This window comes from Triturus cristatus, chromosome 4_1, assembly GCF_964204655.1.
Source record: "Triturus cristatus chromosome 4_1, aTriCri1.1, whole genome shotgun sequence".
Taxonomy (NCBI): Eukaryota; Metazoa; Chordata; class Amphibia; order Caudata; family Salamandridae; genus Triturus; species Triturus cristatus.
Genome location: NC_140585.1, coordinates 313,386,652 through 313,409,114, shown reverse-complemented (window position 1 = coordinate 313,409,114; position 22,463 = coordinate 313,386,652). Strand labels below are relative to the sequence as shown.

Sequence of the window (22,463 nt, the reverse complement as noted above, 5' to 3'; positions counted from 1 at the left end):
CCATCTACACGCACAAGTACTGATACCAACACACTCTTACCTCATACACCCACTCACCTCGGGCACATGCTCAAACATAAATATGTGCACGCACACGCAGACATATGCGCATATATGCGATCTCCGAGGTAAAATAACTTTTATTTGAGCACATGCATGATTGTGATTGTGGGGAGAAGGCTGGGACCTCGGAAGAGCTGAGGGAGGAAAGAACCCGAACACGTCATGTTTAAAAAAATGCATACATGAGAAAACCTACAAGCCAGGTTGTGTATATTATCATGATATCAATTAATTCACAAGTTACCTGACTTTTGGTTTTTTTTTTTAAAACGTTGTGATTATTGTGATGCATGAATAATTTGGGTCAGTGAATTAGCCTGTATGAGAGTCCATATGAGTATGCTTGAGCGTGACTGCTTGTGTGTATAAGTATATATGCGCATATATCTGCGTGTGCGTGCACATATTTATGTTTGGGCGTGTGCTAGAGGTGAGTGGGTTTATGAGGTAAGAGTGTGTTGGTATCAGTACTTGTGTGTGTAGATGGCGTGTCTGCTCTTTTTCCCTGGCCTGCATTCTCCTTCCTGAGCAAGATTATGGTAACATGAAGCGGCTGACGGGGGGACTTTGCATATGATGCGTCCAGGTCCAGGAGAGAGGGGCAGGCGTGGCCTTGAACCCTCTGGGCAGTCAGCTATCTGCTACCCAGGCTCAGTAATCAGTATTTCACCCTCAAGGAAACATCTTTCCTCTGTGCAATCTAGAATTAACATATTTATAGGATGTTCTCTCACGAGGTGGAAGTGGTAACTTTGTGTAGCTCCGTTTTCGACTACACTCTCTGTTTGCTATTGCATTTCATTGCACCTGCAGGACGGCAGCTCAAAGGTTGAGAAAAGCACGGAAAGACAATTTGGAAGGGGCCTTATGCCGTTTCACTCCTTGCTAGTGCCATGTGGGACCTTGGTCTGCGCAGGCACTCAAAACGGATGTGGATGGCATGTGTGGAGGATGAAAGGTGCCCAAGCAGGAGCCGGCACATGCCTCCCTACCGGGGCCTGCAGCGCGAGATGTGCAGTGGAAAGAATTTCCCATGCAAGGGAAAACGAGTACAATTGATATAGGTAATTTGTGGCAGTCTGTAATTTTAGAATGGAAATCTTTCCAATGTATAGATGTATAATGTTAATGTAGCCTCTCGCGTTAATATATTATTTTTAAGTGACAGCAAATGGTGTTAAATTACACCTTGGAGATGAGGCGACTTGAAAACCTTTTTTTAAATAACTTAATACTTGTTCTTTTTAAACAAACGCTCTAGTTAATATTTTAAAGTGGTAGGTGTCTAATTCTAATATCTGTGACATACTGCAATGTCTACATGGCCCTGGACGTAGTAGCTGTAGTTGTAGATGCAATGGTATCATATGTATTTTGATATTAAAAATGCTTTCATCCGTTTTCTGCAATCTTATTCTAACTTCCTGTTTGCACAGTCAGCCTTTAACATGTTATTCTTGTCCCTATGTAAACTTCCCTGGCGGCACTGTGCTTTTTGCACAGTGCACATCTTCACATTCAAATAAAATTAGCAACTAATTAAAAACACACAGGAACAATTTTAGGAATTATTCCAAACTCCGATAGGGCTGAAAGCATTCAAACTCCCAAAATCAGTGCAATGCATCAGGGCACTGCCACAGGGCAATTAAATGGATGGTCGGGGGGGCTCGTCAGGGGTTACAACTTCGATGTTAAATATGCGACTCACCACTTTTCAAATCCACCAGCCACCACTGTTGAATACTGACTTGGGATGGGATGTAGTAGCAGTCTAGTTGACCAGAGAAGGGCACCCCGAGACCCCTGGCCCGGAAGAGCATTTGCACATTGTATCAACCTCTGGCCAGGCAGGGCCAGAGGGTATAAATAAATGGGCGGACCGCCTAGTGAAAGTCTGTGTGGTGTCGTCTTTCTGCACTGCGATAGCACTAGGCCCCCCAAGAGCCCTATCGCGACATCGCTACACTCTCGATAGCAACATTGGAACATTTTACATAGTTATCCGTTAAGTAACCTGTGTAAGGAAATCTGCATCTTTACATACATATTAATTTCACTTAAAGAGAAACAAAGAGCTGTTACGGGCCTGCACTCACTGATGTCTAACAACAGTTTTGATAATGTTTACGACATTATGAACTATTAAAGTAAATATTAGAGGGGAATCACAGCTATTTATCTACCAGTATTTTAAAATGTACTTTTTACAGTATTTCCCCAAGAAATCTGTTCTCCTTTTATCTAATCCAGTGGCGTACCAGAGGTTCCATGGGCAGTAATGCAAGCAAGGAACTGCCCCACTCTCCATGGACGTCATTTAGGGGTGACCATGGGTCGCAGTTGCGACCCATGGCTTGTCCTTTGCTACCCCTGGTGCTGCCATTATGGCCCCTGGTTTTAAAGCCAGCACATTTTTATTTGGAAATAAATCTGCTGTACATGAAAATGCAACAGCTTCAGGCTTCACTTTACTTGGACTGTACACAGTTCAAACGTGTAATTGTTTTAGTTTTCACCATTGAGGGAAGGTTTGTCTAGCAACATTCCCTTCTAAGTTTTCTAGTCCCGGGAGCATAACTTTGATTCAACTGCAGGCTGAGAGTTTTGGCGCGTTGGACTGAAGTGCATCAGAAAAGGGAAATGGAATTAAGATGACCTGTGGAAGTTGTCTATCCTAGCTTTCCTGTGCTCCTGGACCCAGGCTGTTTTAAGGCCAGGAGCTTTACTACCAGTGGCTTTTCCCATTTGCCACAGTGCGACTTTATAATGCTCAGTTACCATATGGCTAGTATTTTTACCAGCTTGGCCAGAATCCTAGTGACAAGATTGGTAAAGGTAGGACAAAACCAATGACAAAATCAGCTAAAGCTGGTGTTTTCTTCATTTTCAATATAAATCTAAAGTCCCATATAGTAAAACCACGCTAAATCACTATAAAAGGAAACACAGAGAGAATGCAATTTAGAAAGAGGATTTTACAGAAATGTGTGTACCAGTCCCTCACCCTTTTGTAACCACAAAAATGAGCAAATAGCTGCTATTTCTCTTTAACCCCTTGCATGCCCGCCCCTTTCCCCGCCCAGTGCCGCGCCTTTCATTAGCGGGCGGAGTTCATGACGAGCTGGACTCGTCATGGGCACAGCGCCACCGCAGCCCATGACGAGTCCAGCTCGTCATGGGCATTGAAGGGGTTAAAGAAGGTGACATCATTTTAATTGGACACTTGGGGGGCATATCCATAGAGGTAGTTAAAGAATACACATATTTGGGGCACATTTTTTCACAAACCTTACAAAATCCCTCCCATCTCTAGCATATAGGGCTTTGAAGCAGACGCCCATGTTGGTGCACTGCAGCGGTTATATTCTTCGTCTGGGACAAGACATTTTTACTCTCTATCAGAGGTTTATAGTATGAAAATACCTCCTATTCTATCTTATGCCCTAGAATACATCCCAATTAATAACTGGCAACCCGCAAAAAAACATGCTATGTAAATTGATAAACGTTAACCAAGCAGTCCCAGCCCAAGTATTACGCCTTGAGCTACCTTTAGCTAGAGCTATCTGTAACATAATAACATGGGCGTATAATCTCCTACATGCCGACCAAGGATCTTTATGGAACATATTAAAAATGGAGACCCTTAGAAAGGAGTCGCTGCAATATACTTTTAATAAGGACCTTAATAAAGCACTAAATCTTTCACACTGCACAATAGCACTTTTAAAATCTTGGACACCTGCACACTTGAGGCCATTCTTTGAAAATCTGATAATGAGAATAAGCTACGACCTCGATGTTCAACACTGTTCCCAATTTAAACATTATGCATAATATGCAGTAAGAGTAGAATACAAATCCCAGCAACAATATATATGTTTTATTTTAGTTCACAGGGTCCAGCGCTGTATTATTTTTAGGGCTCCCGGTTTTCTGGTATTTATTTTTTTTAACATTTCCGTCTGTATTTATCCATATTTTTTTGGGCTATTTTATCTGTATTTATCCATATTTATTTTGTGTTTTGCATATGAATGAAGTTGAAAAACTGTACATTTCCATATTTATTTAACTGATAGACGCTCATTCTTTGATGCCTGTCATGTTTAAGCTCTTTAAGCTGTCAAATATTACATACCAATACATCCACTGGTAAATACTAGCATTATGCCATAAATGTATTTTGACATATGCCCTTATTTGAAGAAATTCCATCCTGGTTTTTTAGGTCTCGCCTACGCAGCGCGCATGCACTGCATAGGAGGGGACCTTTTGGAATCGATCAGCATTTGGGCCAAAAACGTGCACGTTTTGCATTGCATTGTATTGCAACGCGTGCACGTTTGGCGTTTCCCTTGCGGGAGTGAGCTGCGCCATCTGTTAGCAATTATCGCGCTCGCTCCTGCAAGGTACACCCTATACATAGACTGAGCCTCAAAGCCGCGCCCCGTGCAACTTCCGAAATAGTCAGTGTGCTGCCACCTTGTGGCCGTTAACAGCAACATGCCAAAGCCACAAGTGTGTGAAAACCAGCCTGAATTAACTAATTAGCTCTTCCTTGTTTACATTGACACTGAACACTTCCCGATTCATGGTTGCCGCGCTTTAGCAAGCACTGCTCTCAAATTTGTTGTGGCCCAGGAACGTTTCGCACAATGTTCTTTTAATTTGTTCGCACTTATGCTTTTTGCAGCATTTCCAACTTAGCACGGCAGCCGATTTAGTGTAATCAAGCACCTTTTAGCCCCAGCCTTGCCTTCAACCATGCGATTCCCAATTCAGTGTAATCAAGCACCTACCTTTTAGCTCCAGCCCCGACTTCAAAAGTGCACGCCTTTTATGTTATCAGCACGGCGCTCCACGTGAAATTAAGATCAAAGCATCATAAAGATCATGACTTGCGAACTATTTGCCTGATTCTAACATGGCCACATGACAGGACATATGCCCTGCGTTGGAAACCAGGAAAGTGCAACAAACTGCCTTTAACGCATAATATAATGTCAGTCACAGCCCCCACGCAGCAACGCACTACTTTAATATCTGGAACGTGAACCAGGTTTACTCATAGATGTCACACATTTAAAGATACAATCTGCAGTTCTGTGTCTTTAAAAGTGACGTCAAACTAGTTTGTGCCCTTCCTTTATGTATATGACTTTAGCAGCGTCTCTTTCCTGTAAATACCCAGTGACACAGGGCTTTAGTAGTACCCTGCATGGCTCCAGTGCAGCAACCCTGAATTCCAGCCTGACTGGGGGCAGAAGTGGGAAGAGCCGTTGCAGCAGCAGTTCTAGTTTGACTGGCATGTGAGTAAGCGCTAACCAGGAGACGAGCTCGCCCAATTTTTGGCAAGCTAATTATGCAAGTACATGGTGTAAAAAATATGAAAGACGAGATTGAAAAACATACCCCGCCTTCCTTGCCACTCACAGGTATAATATTGTCCCTGTTATTTCTAGCCTCAATGAGAGTAGCAGGGGGATTGTGTTGTGCTGGCGTGTGTTAAAGCGGAAGATCCTCCACTCCTCCCAATAAGCATACATGGAGCCATTCATCTGCAACACCAACACAAACATGGCACTCTCCGAAATAAGTCATAAATGGTCCCTATGACAGGAGCCCCTTGTTGGATGTTGGTATTTCTTCCAAAGCATCCCGCAATATTGGTGTTTGTTTACCTAGCCACAAAACAGAAGCCTCTCTTGCGCCTCTGCTGAAGCAGTTCCAAGTTCCATTTGTTTGAATTCCCATACAGTGTATGTACACTGGCATCTGTAGGCATTTTAACAGAGTTGTTAATTCAACAGATTCCTAAATTACATGCTTTCATCCACGTCTCATCTGAAGCACCTAGGATAAATATAGTCCTTCCCCGCAGCACAGAAAATGTGCTTGTGTGCAGTTTGTAGGATAAACATGTAAAATGTAACTTATACATGCACTTCATAGCAAGTGGACAGTTTAATGCGTCAGATTTTTCAAACATTTGCCTGCTTGGCGAAGGATGGTGGTTGCACACAAGGAGCGTGTAGTAACATCTACAGGGTAAGCGCCTCCAGGAAATCCAGTCTACTGTGCACTAAATTTCATCAGGACAACTTATAGCGCTTTCTTTTATTTTCTCAGTGCGGTAGTACAACGAAAATGTATAACATAGCACAGCCCACTCACAAAATTATATCTAAATGCTGATAGCCGGTGTTACTGTTGTTCAGTTCAACCACGTATTTCCATCCTGCGATCGGTAATGCACAGATTTGTATAGGAGAAGCCAAATCCACAGGCTATCTCATTGTCCTAGATATTACAGTTTTTCTGTCTGGCCTTTCCCCAGAGCTGTGCAACATCAAGGTAGCTCAATATGATGCCGTCAGCTACGGACCCACCAGATAGCATGGTGAATCATGAACGAGGGCCAGATTATGATGTGAGAGGGCTAGTAAAATGTAGCTTTACGTAAAATGGCTGAAATTCTAGGACATGCTCTGCATTTTACTCCTGCATATATATAGCTGGCTGAACAATAATCCCTCCGTACATTGGAACTTCCATTACCGATTTCATATTTAGCTGCAGCAGGTGCTTTAACCTCCTGGACTTTATATGCAGGACACAGAGGGAGACAGACATATACAGGTACGTGGTGCCTTTACAGACTGATAAACATAAGCGTGCACTGAGAGATATATACAGTTGCAACCATACCGAGATCCACAGAGGCACGCACAAACATAGCCAGATAGATATACAGACACACGAAGATACAAACACACATAAAAACAGACACACGGTTGCATGCACTGCACACAAGGCTAGACACACATACAGATTAAACTCATAATAGAGACTTAAAGACAAAGACACCTACATACATGCACACACACCAACAAACAGATACATACAGACACAGGCATTCAACAATACAAACACAGATACAGGAAGAAAATTGGGCACCCACAGGTATACAAAGAGGCAACTGCTATACAAATGCTCCAATACAGCTGAACACCCCCCCACATAGACAACTCAGTGGCGTAGCTAGGCCATAGGCCACCCGTGGCAGCCCCTGCGTTTCATGACAGGGGGGTTACGGCCGCAGGGAAGAGCAGTGGGGGTGAGGTGAGCCGGCCGCCACACCCAAAACTCGTGCCACCTGGGGTGGTCCCCCCCCTCTAGCTTCACCACTGAGACAACTACACACCGATTCATACATAGAGTCCCATGCACAGACTTATAAAGACACATACACTCACACTTAAACACATGTACAGTCTAGGTATTACTAAAATCTTAAGAACCATTTTATCTTAAACATTTTGTGCACTTTGTAGCAATCTAGATTATACAGTGTGTGATGCAAATTATAAATAATAACTTACATATTTACACAGGCTCTGACCTCGTAGCACTAAACATACAAAAGTCACTATTCGCCACTGCACCAACCAAGTTATAATTCTGTTTCCTAAAACAAACGCATTCCTTAATCAGACTGCATACCTCAGTGTGTACTAATTGTAGCTTTCCAATCCCTGATGGCACAGCACCCAGGGTAAAATGCTGCATGGCTAAATACTTATGAATCAGACTGCATGCCCCAGTGTGTAGGAATTATATAGCTCTTCAATCCCTGACGCACAGCACCCAGGATAATGTGCTGCATGGCTAAACAATTATAAAGTCCCAAAAGCGAGACCTATTGGCTATGCCAATGCTTGTTTAATTTCCCATGGTGTCCATCTGCTCAGCTGCTGGCCTATAATTCATGAAAGACAGCACAGAGAGTCACTTAAAAGAAGCACAATTTTCTGTATTTATCAACATTTAAAAATAAATGCAGACAGAAAAAGCATTGTTTTCTGTCTGTATTTATCTGTAAAAATCTGTTAAAACGGAAAACAGGGAGCCTTAATTATTTTATTGCGGTTAGGGATCTTACTTTTAAAAGTTTTTATATCTAAATGGAAAAACTGTGTTAATACTACTAGTATTTGCGATCTGTGTGATGGAGGAGTGCAAGATTTACTACATATACTGTTTGTATGTCCAAATTCGACCCTGGTAGAGGTCAGATATCAGTATTTCAACTCTATTTGTAACAGATATAATATAACCACAGTACTAGGTCTTATAATGCTTTGTAAATCGCCGCCTGATGAATTTGTCTGTCATAATTTGTATACATTTTTTAAGAGTTTTTTATTGTTTTAAAGTAGATACATTATCATTGTTTTTAACAAATTGTATTCGATATAATTGTTTGACCTCAGTAGAGGTCTAAATCAAATTCAATTCAAAAAAATCTTGAAGGTGACAATCCTAGTTGCTACTGCGGCACTACAGAGCTGGCAAGTTTAATGTTTGCTTATGGGCATGGACATACTTTAGGGGTAGCTGTAGTTTGCGTTCCTGACTTCAGTGCTTTGGCTTGCTACCCTTACGAGGCTGCTTGCGGCCCAGGTAAATTAAGTCTACATCTCTGGACTAACTTGGATGGTACAAACGCCCAAATCCCAGCTTCCCTCCTTTTGTTGTTTTTATCTGATGTTTCAGAAGAACGAAAAAATCTTTATTTCACTGATTACACCAATGTTTCCCAGGCCCTGATATAAAAGTACTGGCCAGACTGGTAAAATACGGGCCAGGTAGGAACCCTACTTAGGGTCTGCTTTGAAGCTATGCACAGGTTTACTTGCTTACTGCCCCTCCTTAGACTGCCCACTAGCGCATTCTGACCACCGTATGCCTTTCTGCGCAGCCCTCCTGCCCATGACTGTGCACGGTGCAGGAATGCCTACCAGAACTTAAGGTGTAGTAAGCTTAGAAAGTGGAGGTAAGGAAATAAGAGGAGAGGAGGTGAAAAGATGTAAATAGAAAGCGACAAAAGTTGCAATAAAAAGAGAAAGAAAAGGCAAGGGAAAGATGTTGAGAGACAGATATTAGGAGAAATAGTTAAGAGCAGAGAGTGACGCACAGAGTGTAGAGTCACAGAAAAAGTAGTAAAGTGGAGGAGTGCGTGTGAGAGAGGCAGAAATTAGAAGGTCGACAGCTAAACAGAGTCAGAGCTAGAGAGAAACGAGCTAGACATACAGGTAGAGAGAGATGGGAGAGCAAAGGAGGGTGAGATGGAGAGGAAAGGGTAACAAAGTTGGAGAGAGAGACAACATAAGAGTGAGACAGGAGAGAGAGGGGGGAGAAAGACAGATGGGAATAGCTGGGGAAGCCGCTTCCTGCCCGGTAGGCGCTGCTGACCTCCTGCTGGAACACCCCTTTCCCGTTAACCCTCTTCCTTGTTTTCCTGCTATTCCTTCATTTCATGAAGCCCCCTGTCCCAGGGACCTCATCCAGACCCTTCCTCTGCAAAATATTTCAGTGGGATTTCCGTACCATCAGTCCCTTCTCTGATTAAGTTATATAAACAATGAGCATTGATTATATTTATACTGCATTGCTATAGCACGTGCTGCCTGACGCGTGCAGCTTACAAGCACTGTTATTTAATCTTCAACTTGATGAAAGTCATGTTAACGGCCGATAGGTCTTTTCTAAACTACCATATACCATGTCCGGAGAAGTCATCCTTGATAGTTGGGTTGAGTGTTTTTCTCCGGATTCAAACAAGGATACCCTAGTCTGTAGATGGGCACCAAGAGAAAGCATCTAAATCAATTGTCTTTGTTTCTTTTCGAGACATTGATAACCCCGGATGTGTGATGTATGACTGATATTCTCCATATTTGCTGGTCATAGACGCTCTGTGCAGCCTCCAACTTTGCAGCTAATAGGCTATTCAAACCTAGCATTAGATTTCAAAATGATAATAATGTCATATCCACTTCCTTAAAGCCAATTTTTGTGGCTCCTTCATGGCCCAACATCACGCATCACTTCTCATGATGTCATCAGGTCTAAAGGTCATGTGATCTCACACGGGGTCAAAGGACATGTGATGTCACTTCCGCTACCCCAGGCTTTTGGGTGAATTTACATCTATGCCACTCTCAGTTTGGTAGTAAACACTGCAAAAATGAGGCTGCAGTCAGCCACTTGCCCAGCTGGGACCGGTGCTACTGCACCTGTCGCATTAATGATAACGGAGGGCTGTGTCTGCTGTGCAGGTATTTATACGAATGACCTGAGGTCTGCACAAGGCTCCACAGCAGGTGCTTTTAGCCACCGAGCTGCCTAAGCCGCTGGGAACTGGGTGTATCCATGGGGTCTGTTGCTCAGCTGGACCTGTTAAATCATTCAGCATGTGTGGGGCAGCTGATGGGTGAGCCAGGATGCTCGGTGTGCACACGAGGATTCAGGAAGTCAGCTTGACACCGAACATCGTGCAATCAGCAAGGCGAAAAAATGAGCATGGCTGCTGCCTATTAAGACAAAAAAAAGCCACAGTTAGGGAGGGAAGCAGCGAGCAAGAAAGACATCGACAGGGGAAAGACAGTCTGAGAAATGCCCAAGTGCACTCTGTATGGCAAAACCACTTTAACTGGAATGTCTAAAGCAGGCAGCTCGCAAGACGAGAGGGGCCGCAGGCAGACTATAAACAAACTTTACATGTGCTCTTATCGCAGCAAAGATAGAGCTGGCTGCCGCTGCAGCGAATGTTTATACACTCGGGCGGTGCTTTCTGACAGGGCCTGGGGCAGCATTTTGGCGCAGGAGATGACTAAATGAATGAATGAATAAAACGCGAAGTACAGCTCCAAATATCATACAGCTGGACCACTTACAACTAATAGTAACGGGTTTGGTTCAGCCTATTTTTTGTTACAATTTGGATAGCGCCGGCCTGCTTCAGAATTTGAGTGAATAAATAAAAAAGTAACGCTTTTAGCGTGGCACTGCTTACTATGCAGTAGGAATAGTAACTGAGTGCTTAGTTGGTTTGCATTCGGTTAGCTGCAGTACACCTATAGGTAGTTAATTACAAGACAAAGGCACATGATTTAATGATGGATTTTATATAGCGCCTCAAATCATACGGCAGGATCAGTTACAAGAATGACCACGATCTCTTTTTTAAGCTGCTCTTCGAAGAGCTGCGTAGATGCAGATGTATCCATGGATGGAGGTATGGACGAACTACAGCTTTTCATAACGCGAAGTGCCACGCGATAGGCTTACTTTACAATACAAGGCCACTCGTGCACAGAAGCAGTTCATTACACCTCACATGGAGTAGATAGACTTGTTGCCTGAAAAGGACGAATGAATTAGCGGGTGAATATTTCTCGATCGCGACATACCGTGCACGTGGACCCGCTACAGACAAAGCACAGCCACTCGCTTCGTTCGCACGCGGCTTGTTACTCTCTACGTGTGGCTCGCTGGCCGGAGGAGGTTGCAACGACTGGTTGAATGGTGCGGTTGATACGAACACCGTGCACAGTAATGCAGCATAGTGCTGATGCAGCACGATGCAAAATGACTGCCATACACCATTTCCAATCACTATGCAGCAATTGCAACAAGCAGACCCCTTGCATATGTTGCAGAGTGACAGAAAGGCATCAGGTTTGGTTCACCAGTCCAAGACATTCCTGCAGTCGCAGTGCATGTTAATGTAAATAAGTTCAAGTTGGGCCAGCAGTTCCAAGTCAAGCCAACTCAGCATTTCTCTCAAGTGACCATGCTTTGAGAGGGGCTAGTCTGAAAAAAATAACCGGTTGTCCTGGTGTGACCCTATACACTCATTCTAAACACTTCAGTGGAAAGATCACATTAAGGGAGCTTTTCAGCGCCCTCACACCAGGCCAAGCTCTCACGTGGTGCACATTTCAGTCGTCAAACGTCCCGCCACCTGCCTTAACTCTCAAAAACATCTACCAAGGTTCGGGCATTTCTTTCAGCAGCAGGTTAATATTGGAGCAGCATTTCTACGTCTGCTCTGCAGTAACCGATCACAAAATACATGCAAGTCCAAAGGGTAACTTGTTGGAAGAGTCCGGTCGCATTTCACAACCCATTTGAAAACAAATAAAAGTTAATTCCATTGCTGTGTCCCGTAAACTATCCATCGGAAGTCCAGCGCGTGCCAAAGGGATCTTCAAGCTTGAGGACCCGAGTGTGTTGGGTCCTTGATCTGCCATTCAAAACTTGACAGGTTGAGTGGCATGCGTGACAGGTCGCTGGTAATATGCTGCTGAGTACCAACACTAACACCTGTTATTTACAGCGCTTAGAGGCTACACTCATACAAACAGTGGGACATCCCTGAGAGAACCTCGCCTCAGACACATGATTTGCGTACTTTCACCGAGTAGGCGAGGAGTTAAAGGAGCTTCACTTCAATACCTCGCAGCGGTGCTTACTGAGGAGCCGCGAGCGCGCAGCCCACCCTTGCAAAGGTGTTGTCGGGTGGCGATTACTGTTGGGTCTAGCCTGCTGTGGGGACTTGGTCCCGCCTCCGCGTGCCGCAGGACCCCCCCAGCTGGGTCTGAGTGCGGCGAGAGACCCCCTCCCCTGCCTCTTTGCCCTGAGGGTCCGCGCGCGGAGGCACAGGCCCCGCCCAGCCGTCCCAGCGCTCTCCTTGCTGGCCAATGGCATGCGGGAGGTTTGGAGGGCGCTGGGCTATTCTGTAGGTTTTTTTTCACTTTTTGTCCTTCGCATAGTCCCTAGCTGTTTAGGGCCTAATGATAGTTGAAGGGGTCGCCCTGTGATGTCATCCTGTGTCAAAAGTTGCATAATGTTAATTCCTATCGCCCTGGCAGTTGGTGATTTGACGTCCCTGGTTCAGACTCAGGCCTCTTATCACCTATGGGTAATAATAAGCCCATGCTATAGGTTTCTCAGCTGGGTAGCTGCTGCTGACTCGGACGCCTCACTTTCTCCCTTTGAGCTATGCCTCAGAGGTTGTAAATAGCACAGCCAGAACCATGAACCCGGAAGCACCTGCTCTCATCCCAATGCGAGGCGGGATCCGTTAGACCTCGGAATCCTGGTTCTTGCTCCCGTCCAGACCCAGACTGCTCACCATCATCTGCCTTGTTAGTGAGCGTAAGCATCTCGGACCGGATACCCAAAGGGCTTTTTGACCCGCTGACGACTTCCGGATCTGCCAGGTCAAGAAACAGTTTAACAGCCACAAAGGTCATCGGCATGGCTTCTTCCGCTGGGAAGGTCTTCCAGTCTCCTGAAAGTAGGTTGAACACGTTTCTTAGAATTATCAGCGTTTCACATCGTTTCATAAATGGAACCCTGGCTCTGGCTGCCTTTGACTTTCACTAAGCCAGCACCTGGGATGAGCTATTAAAGCACCCTCCTCTCATTGGACGACATCAGGGCGCAGGTCCCCCCAGCTGGGTCTGAGTGCGGTGAGAGACACCCGCCCCCTACGCTGCCTCTTTGCCCTGAGGGTCCGCGCGCGGAGGCACAGGCCCCGCCCAGCCCTCTCGCTGCTGGCCAATGGCATGCGGGCGGTCTGCTCCTGGGGGAGAAGGGAGGGCGCTGGGCTCGCGCCCGCGCGGGCGGTCTGTGGGCTCAGCGCGAGACAGTATTAACTGCAAGCAGTGGAGCAGGCAGGTCTGGGACACGAGCGCGCGCGCCCCCTGCTTCCCTCCGGTGCATGTGTGGGAGAACAGACAGCAGAGTAGTCGTACCTCTGGGATCCAACCGGGGACCTGCTGCACCCCGCAGAAGGCAGAGCGGGAGGAGGGTCCAGACCCCGCCAGTACTGGGCGTGTGGTGTTTGTTGCCCGTGGATTAACTTTGGTGCCGGCGCCTAGAGGAGTTGCTCGGTGCATGTCCTGTGGTGATCTGCAAGGTGGGCACTCGTCTGACACCCGGCACAGTTTCGCCCTACTTTGAAGTGTCACTGTGCAGCCCGGGGTGAGCGGACTGCGGTGATTTGCCCTGCCTTTGAAGCTGCACCGTGCCAGGCGCCTGGGGTCTCAGACAGGAGGACCCCAATGTGGGAGAAACCACTCTGCCCCTTCAGTACCGCGGGCATGCAGGTAGGGCAAGAGCTGTTAAGGGATGGGAGGGGGCGCTTGTTTGTATCGTTGTAATCCCATCACCCCCACCCTGGGAAGAAACACGGAGAAACTAATCCCACCTTTCCCCTTTCTCGTGTTGTGTTTTCTCTCGTATTGAGTACAGGCGATAAGGTCACAATGGTTCTCAAACAATCCCGGCCCGCAGGCTCTCTATCCCTCCTGTCAAACATTTCTTTGAAGCTGTCTGACTCTTCCCTAACTCTCTCCCTCCCGGTTCCTGGAAAGCTGCTGGACCACCTCTCCTCTCCCTGCCTGCCTGTGTGTGTGCATGAGGTCTTTCACGGTTTCCCTCTTGCTTTTATCCACTGTATGCCAGTTTGCAACGTTTTCGTTTTATTCTAAGAAGGGATTTTGTTTTAAAAGTCGAATAAAACCAATTGTCATCGGTTTTTGCTCAGGGGGTGTTAGAGTGGTGCAGCTGTGGCGTTCTTTGTTAAAGGCAGTGGTGAAGTTAAGGTGCACGTTACTACCGCAGCACGTTCATGCTGTCTCCCTTACATGTGCAGAAAAGTTTTAGCGAGATTCTTTAAGGACGAAGCACACGATTAAACGTGTGTTACAAGGCTGGCGATTTTCACCTCCGTCTTTAACTTTTCCGTGAAATCAACAGGTGGATAAACTGCAAGAAACATCTATAATGTTTTTGTTTTGGCGTGTTGGGTACATAGACACAAAAAACGTTTTGTTAGTGGGGCTGCGAGATGAATATAAAACGAGCTATTGTGTGCAGTAGCCAGCAAGACCAATAGCAGAAAGTGTCTTATGTTTAGTGTCATTGTGTCAGACAGGTGTGAAAATGTGATACTTGCCAGACAGCCGGGTAAAATGGCAGGAAAGGTTAATTGACCATTGTATGTAGCGTTGCAAACTGTGTAACAGGTAGCCAGCTATCAGAAAGTGTTCTATTTATCACACTGCCTATCAAATAGCGCACTCTCTATTTCCATTAAATAGTCCGATTTATTTTTTATTTTTAAAGATTATTCTTCAGTGTTGCTAGAATGGACGTGCTTGAGTTTCAGAATGGGTTTTTCCCCTACCCCGTCCATATTTGCACTAAGTCGTTTTCGGGTGAAATCTCTCCGCAGAACCCTGACAGACGCCTGCCCTGACACCGCGCTGGAGAGTGACGGCTTCTCCTGCCCCTCCCCCCAGGCTGGAAACTATCTGGCATTAATACACCGTGCCTTGCACACTCGAGCCTGGGGTGCGTTTTCATACCAGACACCGCACATGGAGCTGTTCTTCCCTGCTTCGCCGTTACCCTCTCGCCGCCCTTCGCTCCGTCCCCATCACTGCAGGCCAACCACCAGAATAATGCGGCCAGTGCTTTAGGCCCCCAAGCAGCTTAGCCTGCCCTCTGGCACTACCTTGCCCACAGTCGTTTACTGCGCCACTGAAAGGGGACTAGTTAATTTTGTTTTAAAGGGGCCACAGAAGAAATACTTCTTGCAGTTCTCTCTTACCCAGAGCATCAACACGGGGGACTCCCGAAGACCCCTTGTTATGATATTTATCGAGCCATCGCCCACTTGCTGGCTGGCTGTCCTCTTTCAAGAAGTTTTTCGGTCTGGCTTTTTAAAACACTGCACAAAGGTAAATTTAATCATCACACATTAAATTCCTTGAGTCATGCATGTACTGAAAACCAAAACCAACCTTGTGGGTTTTTTTCTTCACTGCAGAAGGTTCTTAATTTACAATCCAAGCTAGACCTGTTGCATTTGCCTGTGCTTGTTTATGCAGTTCGGTTGTTTATATAGCTGTTAATCCTGGAGTGGGGTGGAGGTCAAGGATTCTGGCTGTTTCCCAAGCACTCACAGTTTAGGCAGATTAAGGAAGCAGGGTTTGGGAAGATGATACATAATATAACATTTGCTCAGGATTACAGAATGTGAACAAATGGGGAAACTGGGATTTGGCCTAGTTTACATAGTTCGCAGTTGGCAGTGTATCTGATTCCACCCAACCCCCCCCCTCCCCCACCCCACACTTGTGTGCAGATTCCTCCGGCTAGGAGAAGGTTATTGTTTGGGCAAGGGGTTCATTTTACCTTGAAGACTAGGCCAATGGTTAGAATCACCCGTGTGGTAAAAATATTTGTTTTGTTGCATCAAGTGAATGGTGAATAAGTCCACGGAGCAATAAAGACCCGGGGATGCAGGCTGCAGCCCCCCCTCCCCCCCCCATAGGATTCTTTTGGGTTAAATGGAATATAACAAGTTTGCTCTAGCTGACAGTTTACATAATATCACCAAAACAGCATAATGCCAGAGGAGACTAGATGTACACTCGGGGCTTTAAGTAGAAGGGTGGGTAGGGCATCTCAGAATGTGGGCAAAAAGACTCGGCATGTATATACTGTCACAGCTAGCTGGAGCCTGCTTCGGAGCTCGTGTTATAATTGCTGGTATAAAAATAAAGCCGCCCGGCAGAGAGACGGTTTTTGTTTCCCCAGTGGGCCTCTGTGGTTCCTTGGGTAGAATGGCACAGGTCCAGCATCTTTTAGTGGGTAGTGCCAGCAGAAAACGCACGCGCTGGTACAGATCCTGAAGAGAGGTCAGAAAGGGCCGTTGGCCAAGTCCCTGCTAGGCCTCGGTCCCAAAAATGAAAGAAAGACCCGAGATGTTCTTACACGGATGCCTACCACGTGAGAGGTGCACGGGCACGTTTTTATGTTTTCAGCTTAATTTTTATTTTTGTCGCACGTCGATAGCAACTGTTTTGTGTTTAGTTTTTGTTCATTGGTTACCAATTGAAGTCTGTCCTGGTTCAGGCAGCAGGAAAAGTTAAACACTTACAGCTGTAGCATACCAGAAGTGAGCTGCAAGGAAAGCCTGGCCTGGGGGCAGTGGCACACAAGGTGCATGCACTGTAGCTGGAGAGAAACGTAAAAATAAGGTCTTTCTTAACAACTGTAAGAAACATCTGAGTCGACCTTTCATGGCTATTGCATGTGTCTTAACATTGTTTGACTCAACTGGCGCCAATTCGTCCCACGTAAGGTGGGTCTGCATTTTTTGTGTATTTTGAAGAGCGGCTGTGCAAAGGTTGCGTCAAACATTAAATTAGGACCTTTTGATTTTGATGACTATCTTTTTTTAACATTTTGGGGGGGAAAGCGGTGAGAGGCATTGTCTAGCTTTTCACAACAACGTTGTGCTTTGCTGAGCTTGTACACCATAAAAACACATTTCCGATCACTTGTTTCTCATGACTCGTGGATGTCTCAAAACCCACGCGTCTCACGTCTGGCCTTTTTGAGGTGGCTGCCCCAAGTCCTTTTTCTAAATTTGTGCACTGGGTAAGCTAGCAATCAGTGGAAAGTGAGTGCAGGGCGCTTATTTATGTCAACATTTTACATGTAATCCCAATATTATTTGGCTTGTGATTCAGTATTCTCACATGTTGCTGATAAAGGGACCTGGGATGAGGAGATCACGTTTTTCATTGGAATGATCCAATTTGGTACAAAATGGAATCTCCTTCTAGAATGTTTGTGGTGTTTGCGTTCCACAAATGCCAATGTGGTGTATAGGCAACACACCCCCATAGAGTGGATAGTGGTAGCGCTGCTGAATGCTCTGGTTACTGAACACCAATGCTGCCTCTTTTTGATTGCACCTCCTACCTCTTTGTACCCCCTCCTAAACTTCCTGTCAATTTATCTCACTTTTGCAGGTTATTTTTCATTTCAGTTTTATCCCCTTGTTAGCCTTTTCTTATCTTTCTTTCTCCGTTTGCTGCCTTCCTCACTGTCGGTCAAAGTCTGATGATGAAAAAATAAGGTCTGGTCCACAAAAATGAGTGCTAGTGCTCACCTCCTGCCGTCACAGGCACAAATTAAGCACTGGGTGAGGTCTTCAGTGGGACAGACTCAGCTGTGTGGAGGCAAATGCTATTCAAGGCTGCAGCCTTTATTTAGTAAGGCAATCCATAACATCCTTTGGGAGGAGGACATGAACCTCAGGAGAGAAAAGGACTTTAAACAGTGTTAATGTCTTGTAAAAATGGTATATGAATTGGTAGGCTTCACAGCAGAAGTGGTGGGGGCCAAACTGGTAATTCATATACAGAATCCGGGCAGACTACCACTACCATAGAAGACAAACTGGGAGGAGAAAGCTGTTAAGCACCAGTTGCACACCGCCCTCACTGTATTAACATTTCATTAAAAAAGGATACATTATTACTGAGTGCACGCATTGAAGTACAGCACTTCATTATAGATCCGGAAAACGCAATTTAATAATGAATATCATAAACAATTTACAACATTTAAATAAATCATTGAAAGTAAGCAATAGCATAGGTACACATAATCATGATATATAGTCAGACCCTAAATAGTCTCTCATATTCTCCCAAAAGCAATTGGATTTCTGGGTAGATTACCTTTTTTTAAAGTGCATACTCTGAAGAATGTGTTCATTTGTTGTCCAGTCTATTTCGGAGTTAATCTGTTTTATACTGTCCTCTGGGTTAACGTGACTTTGGGATATGTTCTGTAACATAAGGTAGCAACTTCAGGGATTGAGTACTTCAACGCTATTTCAGACCGATCACTGAGCCACAGCGTGGGAGTACAACCCACCCCCATACAACTATTATTGTAAGAACTTGCAAGCCTGGGAATGAGGAAGTTGAAAAGCGTGATATTTCATTCAGTACCAAAAATACAGAGTCTGCATCCTGCAGTCCTAGGCCTTTTTCGCTGGTAGTCTGAGTTAGGCAACTGTGAGAATGGTCACCCAGCATTTGTAGTGGGTGAGGAATTGTTTTCAGAGTTTTTCTGCACTTTGACATACAGTGACACAAGGAAGGCTGCTCTGTGAGGTCCCCTCGTAGTCCTCTGAAAGAAACAGCGGGTTCTTTGCAAAACAGTGCAGAAATCCACCACTCACTCCCCCACACTCCTTATTCGCCCTATAGGTCATGCCCGGATCATGGATTGCATTTAGGGGTGTTTAGGGGGAACCCCTGATAAAAATGGCACCTCTGGTACTTCTCTTGCTTACCCTATCTCAGAGTTTTTAAAGGCAGACACCGAATAATAGACCTATTCTGTAGTTTTCACTTTTTGTCCTTCGCCTAGTCCCTAGCAGTTTAGGGTCTAATGATAGTTGAAGGGGTCGCCCTGTGATGTCATCCTGTGTCAAAGGGTGCATAATGTCACTTCCTCTCGCCCTGGCAGTTGGTGATTTGACGTCCCTGGGTCAGACTCAGACCTCTAATCGCCTATGTGTAATAATAAGCACATGCTATATGTTTCTCAGCTGGGTAGCTGCTGCTGACTTGGACGCCTCACTTTCTCCCTTTGAGCTATGCCTCTGAGGTTGTAAATAGCACAGCCAGAACCATTAACCCGGAAGCACCTGCTCTCATCCTATTGCGAGGTTAGGCCGGATCTGTTAGACCTCGGAATCCTGGTTCTTGCTTCTGGCCAGACCGCTCACCATCATCTGCCTTGTTAGTGAGCGTAAGCATCTGGGACCGGATACCCAAAGGGCTTTTTGACCCGCTGACGACTCACGGATCTGCCAGGTCAGGAAACAATTTGACAGCCACAAAGGTCATCGGCATGGCTTCTTCCGCTGGGAAGGTCTTCCAGTCTCAAGATAGTAGGTTGAACACGTTTCTTAGAATTATCAGCGTTTCACATAGTTTCATAAATGGAACCCTGACTGCCTTTGACTTTCACTAAGCCAGCACTTGGGATGAGTTATTAAAGCACCCTCCTCTCATTGGACGACGCCAGGGCGAACTGTCGACAAAGCTGTAGATGTTGAAGCCACGTTTTTGCAAAGCTTGTTTTTGATCAGGTCAGCAGTCACACACTCGGATGGAATATTAGCAGACTGCATTCTGCTAACTAATTACTTTATCCTAAAAAAAAACGTGGCTAATGTTAATGACCAGCAAAAGCAAAGCTAACCGGTTTGGGTTTAAGGTTCTAACTTGCAGCGGAGGCACATTAAAGCTAGACAAGAAACGAAAAGCGAGCTGTCTTGAAGTCTCCCTCGTTGTAAAACAGTCCTTCATGCAGTTTAATGCAAGCACTAGAGAGGAGCTGAAAGGGCGCATCCAATAGTATTGGGTGTAAGATCATGTATTCCATTGGGCAAGCTAGGGTGGATTGATAGTCTCAAATCAGTTCCAGAAGGAAGCCAATGAGTGAAAGGGGTGGGCCCATGGACCACTGTATATTGTAAGAAGTAGGTCTGTTTGACAGCTGTGCTGTCAAAACCCAGACCTAATAAAACGGCATCTTGTTCATGATTTCTGGGATGCTTGCGTTCATCAAAGTGGGCCACTTATGAGACCTCCTTCCGCAATAATATGACTGAGTCCACCTTTTTGTGGAAGAGCAGTGTATGAACGGATAACAGGTGGGGACTTCAAGCAGCTACAGAAGAACCGGTGACAAAAAGCGTACTGGCTCTTATCTAAGACACAATTTTCTCCTGTTAGTAAACAGAAATAGGGCATCAATCGATGACTAAACTCGTATGCTTCATGTTTGTTTGCTTCAGTTGCCACGGAATTTGTGCAATTATATATCTAAATAAATGTTGCATTGATTTTTCAAAAGTGTTTAATACAGGTGGGTGGTTAGCCTACCTGGTGAACATCTCAACTTTTATAGAAGAGGCTTCTAAGATGCTGGGAGATAACATGATATGCCCGGAGCCACACAATTTGGTAATGCAAGACTTCATGATTAGAACCCAGATGACTTGGGCCCACAAAACACATACAGCATGACCATCAGTTCCCATCTCCCTACAATAGATCTACTCCAAATTGTGTATTTCTGCTGCTATCAAGTCGGCTATATCAGCCAAACATTCTGTTTAATATTTGGAAGAATTTTGGATTCACTTACCAGGTTATATGGCTCATGTGTTTGTTGGAGCATTTGCTGTCACCTTGAATTCCGGATGGACACTAATCTCTTGATCTTATTCTCAGACCCCCTCTCATCAGGTGTTCGATATATCACACCACTGAGACTTCCATACACAGTAGTATCAAAATCCAGGTAACTTTTTTTGTATTTTTCCTGATAATAAAACGAGATCAGTAGGGGTGTGCTATTCTAGGTTTTTATCGTTGAGTTTTCCCAGTTGGAGTAGGTCTGTAATTCTCTTCTGGAGCATAATGTATTTCATCATGCTCCATGACAAACAGAAGCATGTGCTGTACTTACAAAACCAGGCTGTTTGGAGCCACTGCAGCGGTACTGCTGTCTGCGTATAGACTGGTTCCTTAAAACACAAACCCACTTCTAAGGCTCCTTTGTCCTGGAATAAAATGCTTCAGTGGGATAGGCTCCTGGATCTTAGCGAAGTTTTGTCCAGTGGTAATGTAAACACTGGCAACTAATTGATTGTACTTTGAGTTTTCTGGAACAGAGACTCACATGAGCAGAGATGGACTACAATGCGCACGAGCATCGATTGCCATGAGCAGAGAATAGCATAGAAGGGCATGAAAAAAGCATGCGAGAAGAAGCAAGAGCACCGATGAGTATGAGGGTAGATAGCCACAGAGTAGACCAGAGCATCGGTGGCCATGGGCACAGTGTAGTTTAGATGGGCAGGAGAGCAGCATAGGTGGATGAGCCCATGAAATTCCCCTTGAATGCTGGGGGTCTTTGGTGGCCAACAAGCCCTCTTGTTACCTCCAGTAAGTATCAGACAGTAGGATTGCTGAGTGGACTTGAAGGCCATGCCCCCTTTTCCCTCCACTCTGCAAAAGCGCCTCCTGGCGTGCTTCTGGTTGGGGTATGAATTCCTTTTTACTCCTGAGGGCCTCAGGACTAAAGTGGACTACTCCCTCTTCCTCCCCCCCCCCCCCCCCCCCCCCCCCACCATCCAGTAGTGCATCAGGAGGTGTTTACAGAGAGGCAGAGAAAGGGGTGTGGCCTCTGACAACCTCTCAGCAATCCAGCTGTGTGGGCAGGAGGGGTAGTTGGCCCCCCAAGACCCTCAAGAGCCAAGGGGACTTCATCCCCCAACTAGTAGTGCACTAGGAGGCGTGTTTGCAGAGTGGTGCAGAAAGGGGGCCTGGTCACCAAACACCTCTCAGCAAACCCACTGTGTGGGACTTACTGGAGGTAAGAGGTGGGGTAGTTGGCCGGCAAGGATGTCCTTGAGGGCCAACTACCCCTCCAATTACCTCCAGTAAGTCCCACACAGCTGGATTGCTAAAAGCTCGTTGGAGGCCATGCCCCTTTTCTCCACTACTCTGCAAACGTGGCTCGACTCATGGCGCAATAATGGTTGCGGGATGAAGTCCACTTTACTTCTGAAAGACCTTGGGGGCTAAGAAGCCCTCCTAGTACCTCCTGTAAGCCCTACACAGCGGGTGTCCTGAGAGCTGGTCAGA

At 45.6% G+C, this 22,463-nt stretch overlaps 1 protein-coding gene across 2 annotated transcripts in view; it reads left to right on the top strand.

Moving 5' to 3' along the window:
* Positions 1–13,574: 13,574 nt before the first annotated feature.
* The window catches only part of WNT5B (Wnt family member 5B), a 429,666-nt gene continuing 420,777 nt past the window's right edge, over positions 13,575–22,463 (top strand). The window contains exon 1 of one of the 2 annotated variants that reach the window (XM_085652238.1): positions 13,575–13,840. Coding sequence is in view for 1 of the 2 variants with exons in the window: in XM_085652233.1 (XP_085508359.1) it covers positions 13,986–14,030 (45 nt within the window). In the remaining variant the exon portion in view is untranslated. Of the gene's footprint in view, positions 14,031–22,463 lie in introns of both variants that reach the window. The other variant, XM_085652233.1, reaches the window with a different exon arrangement.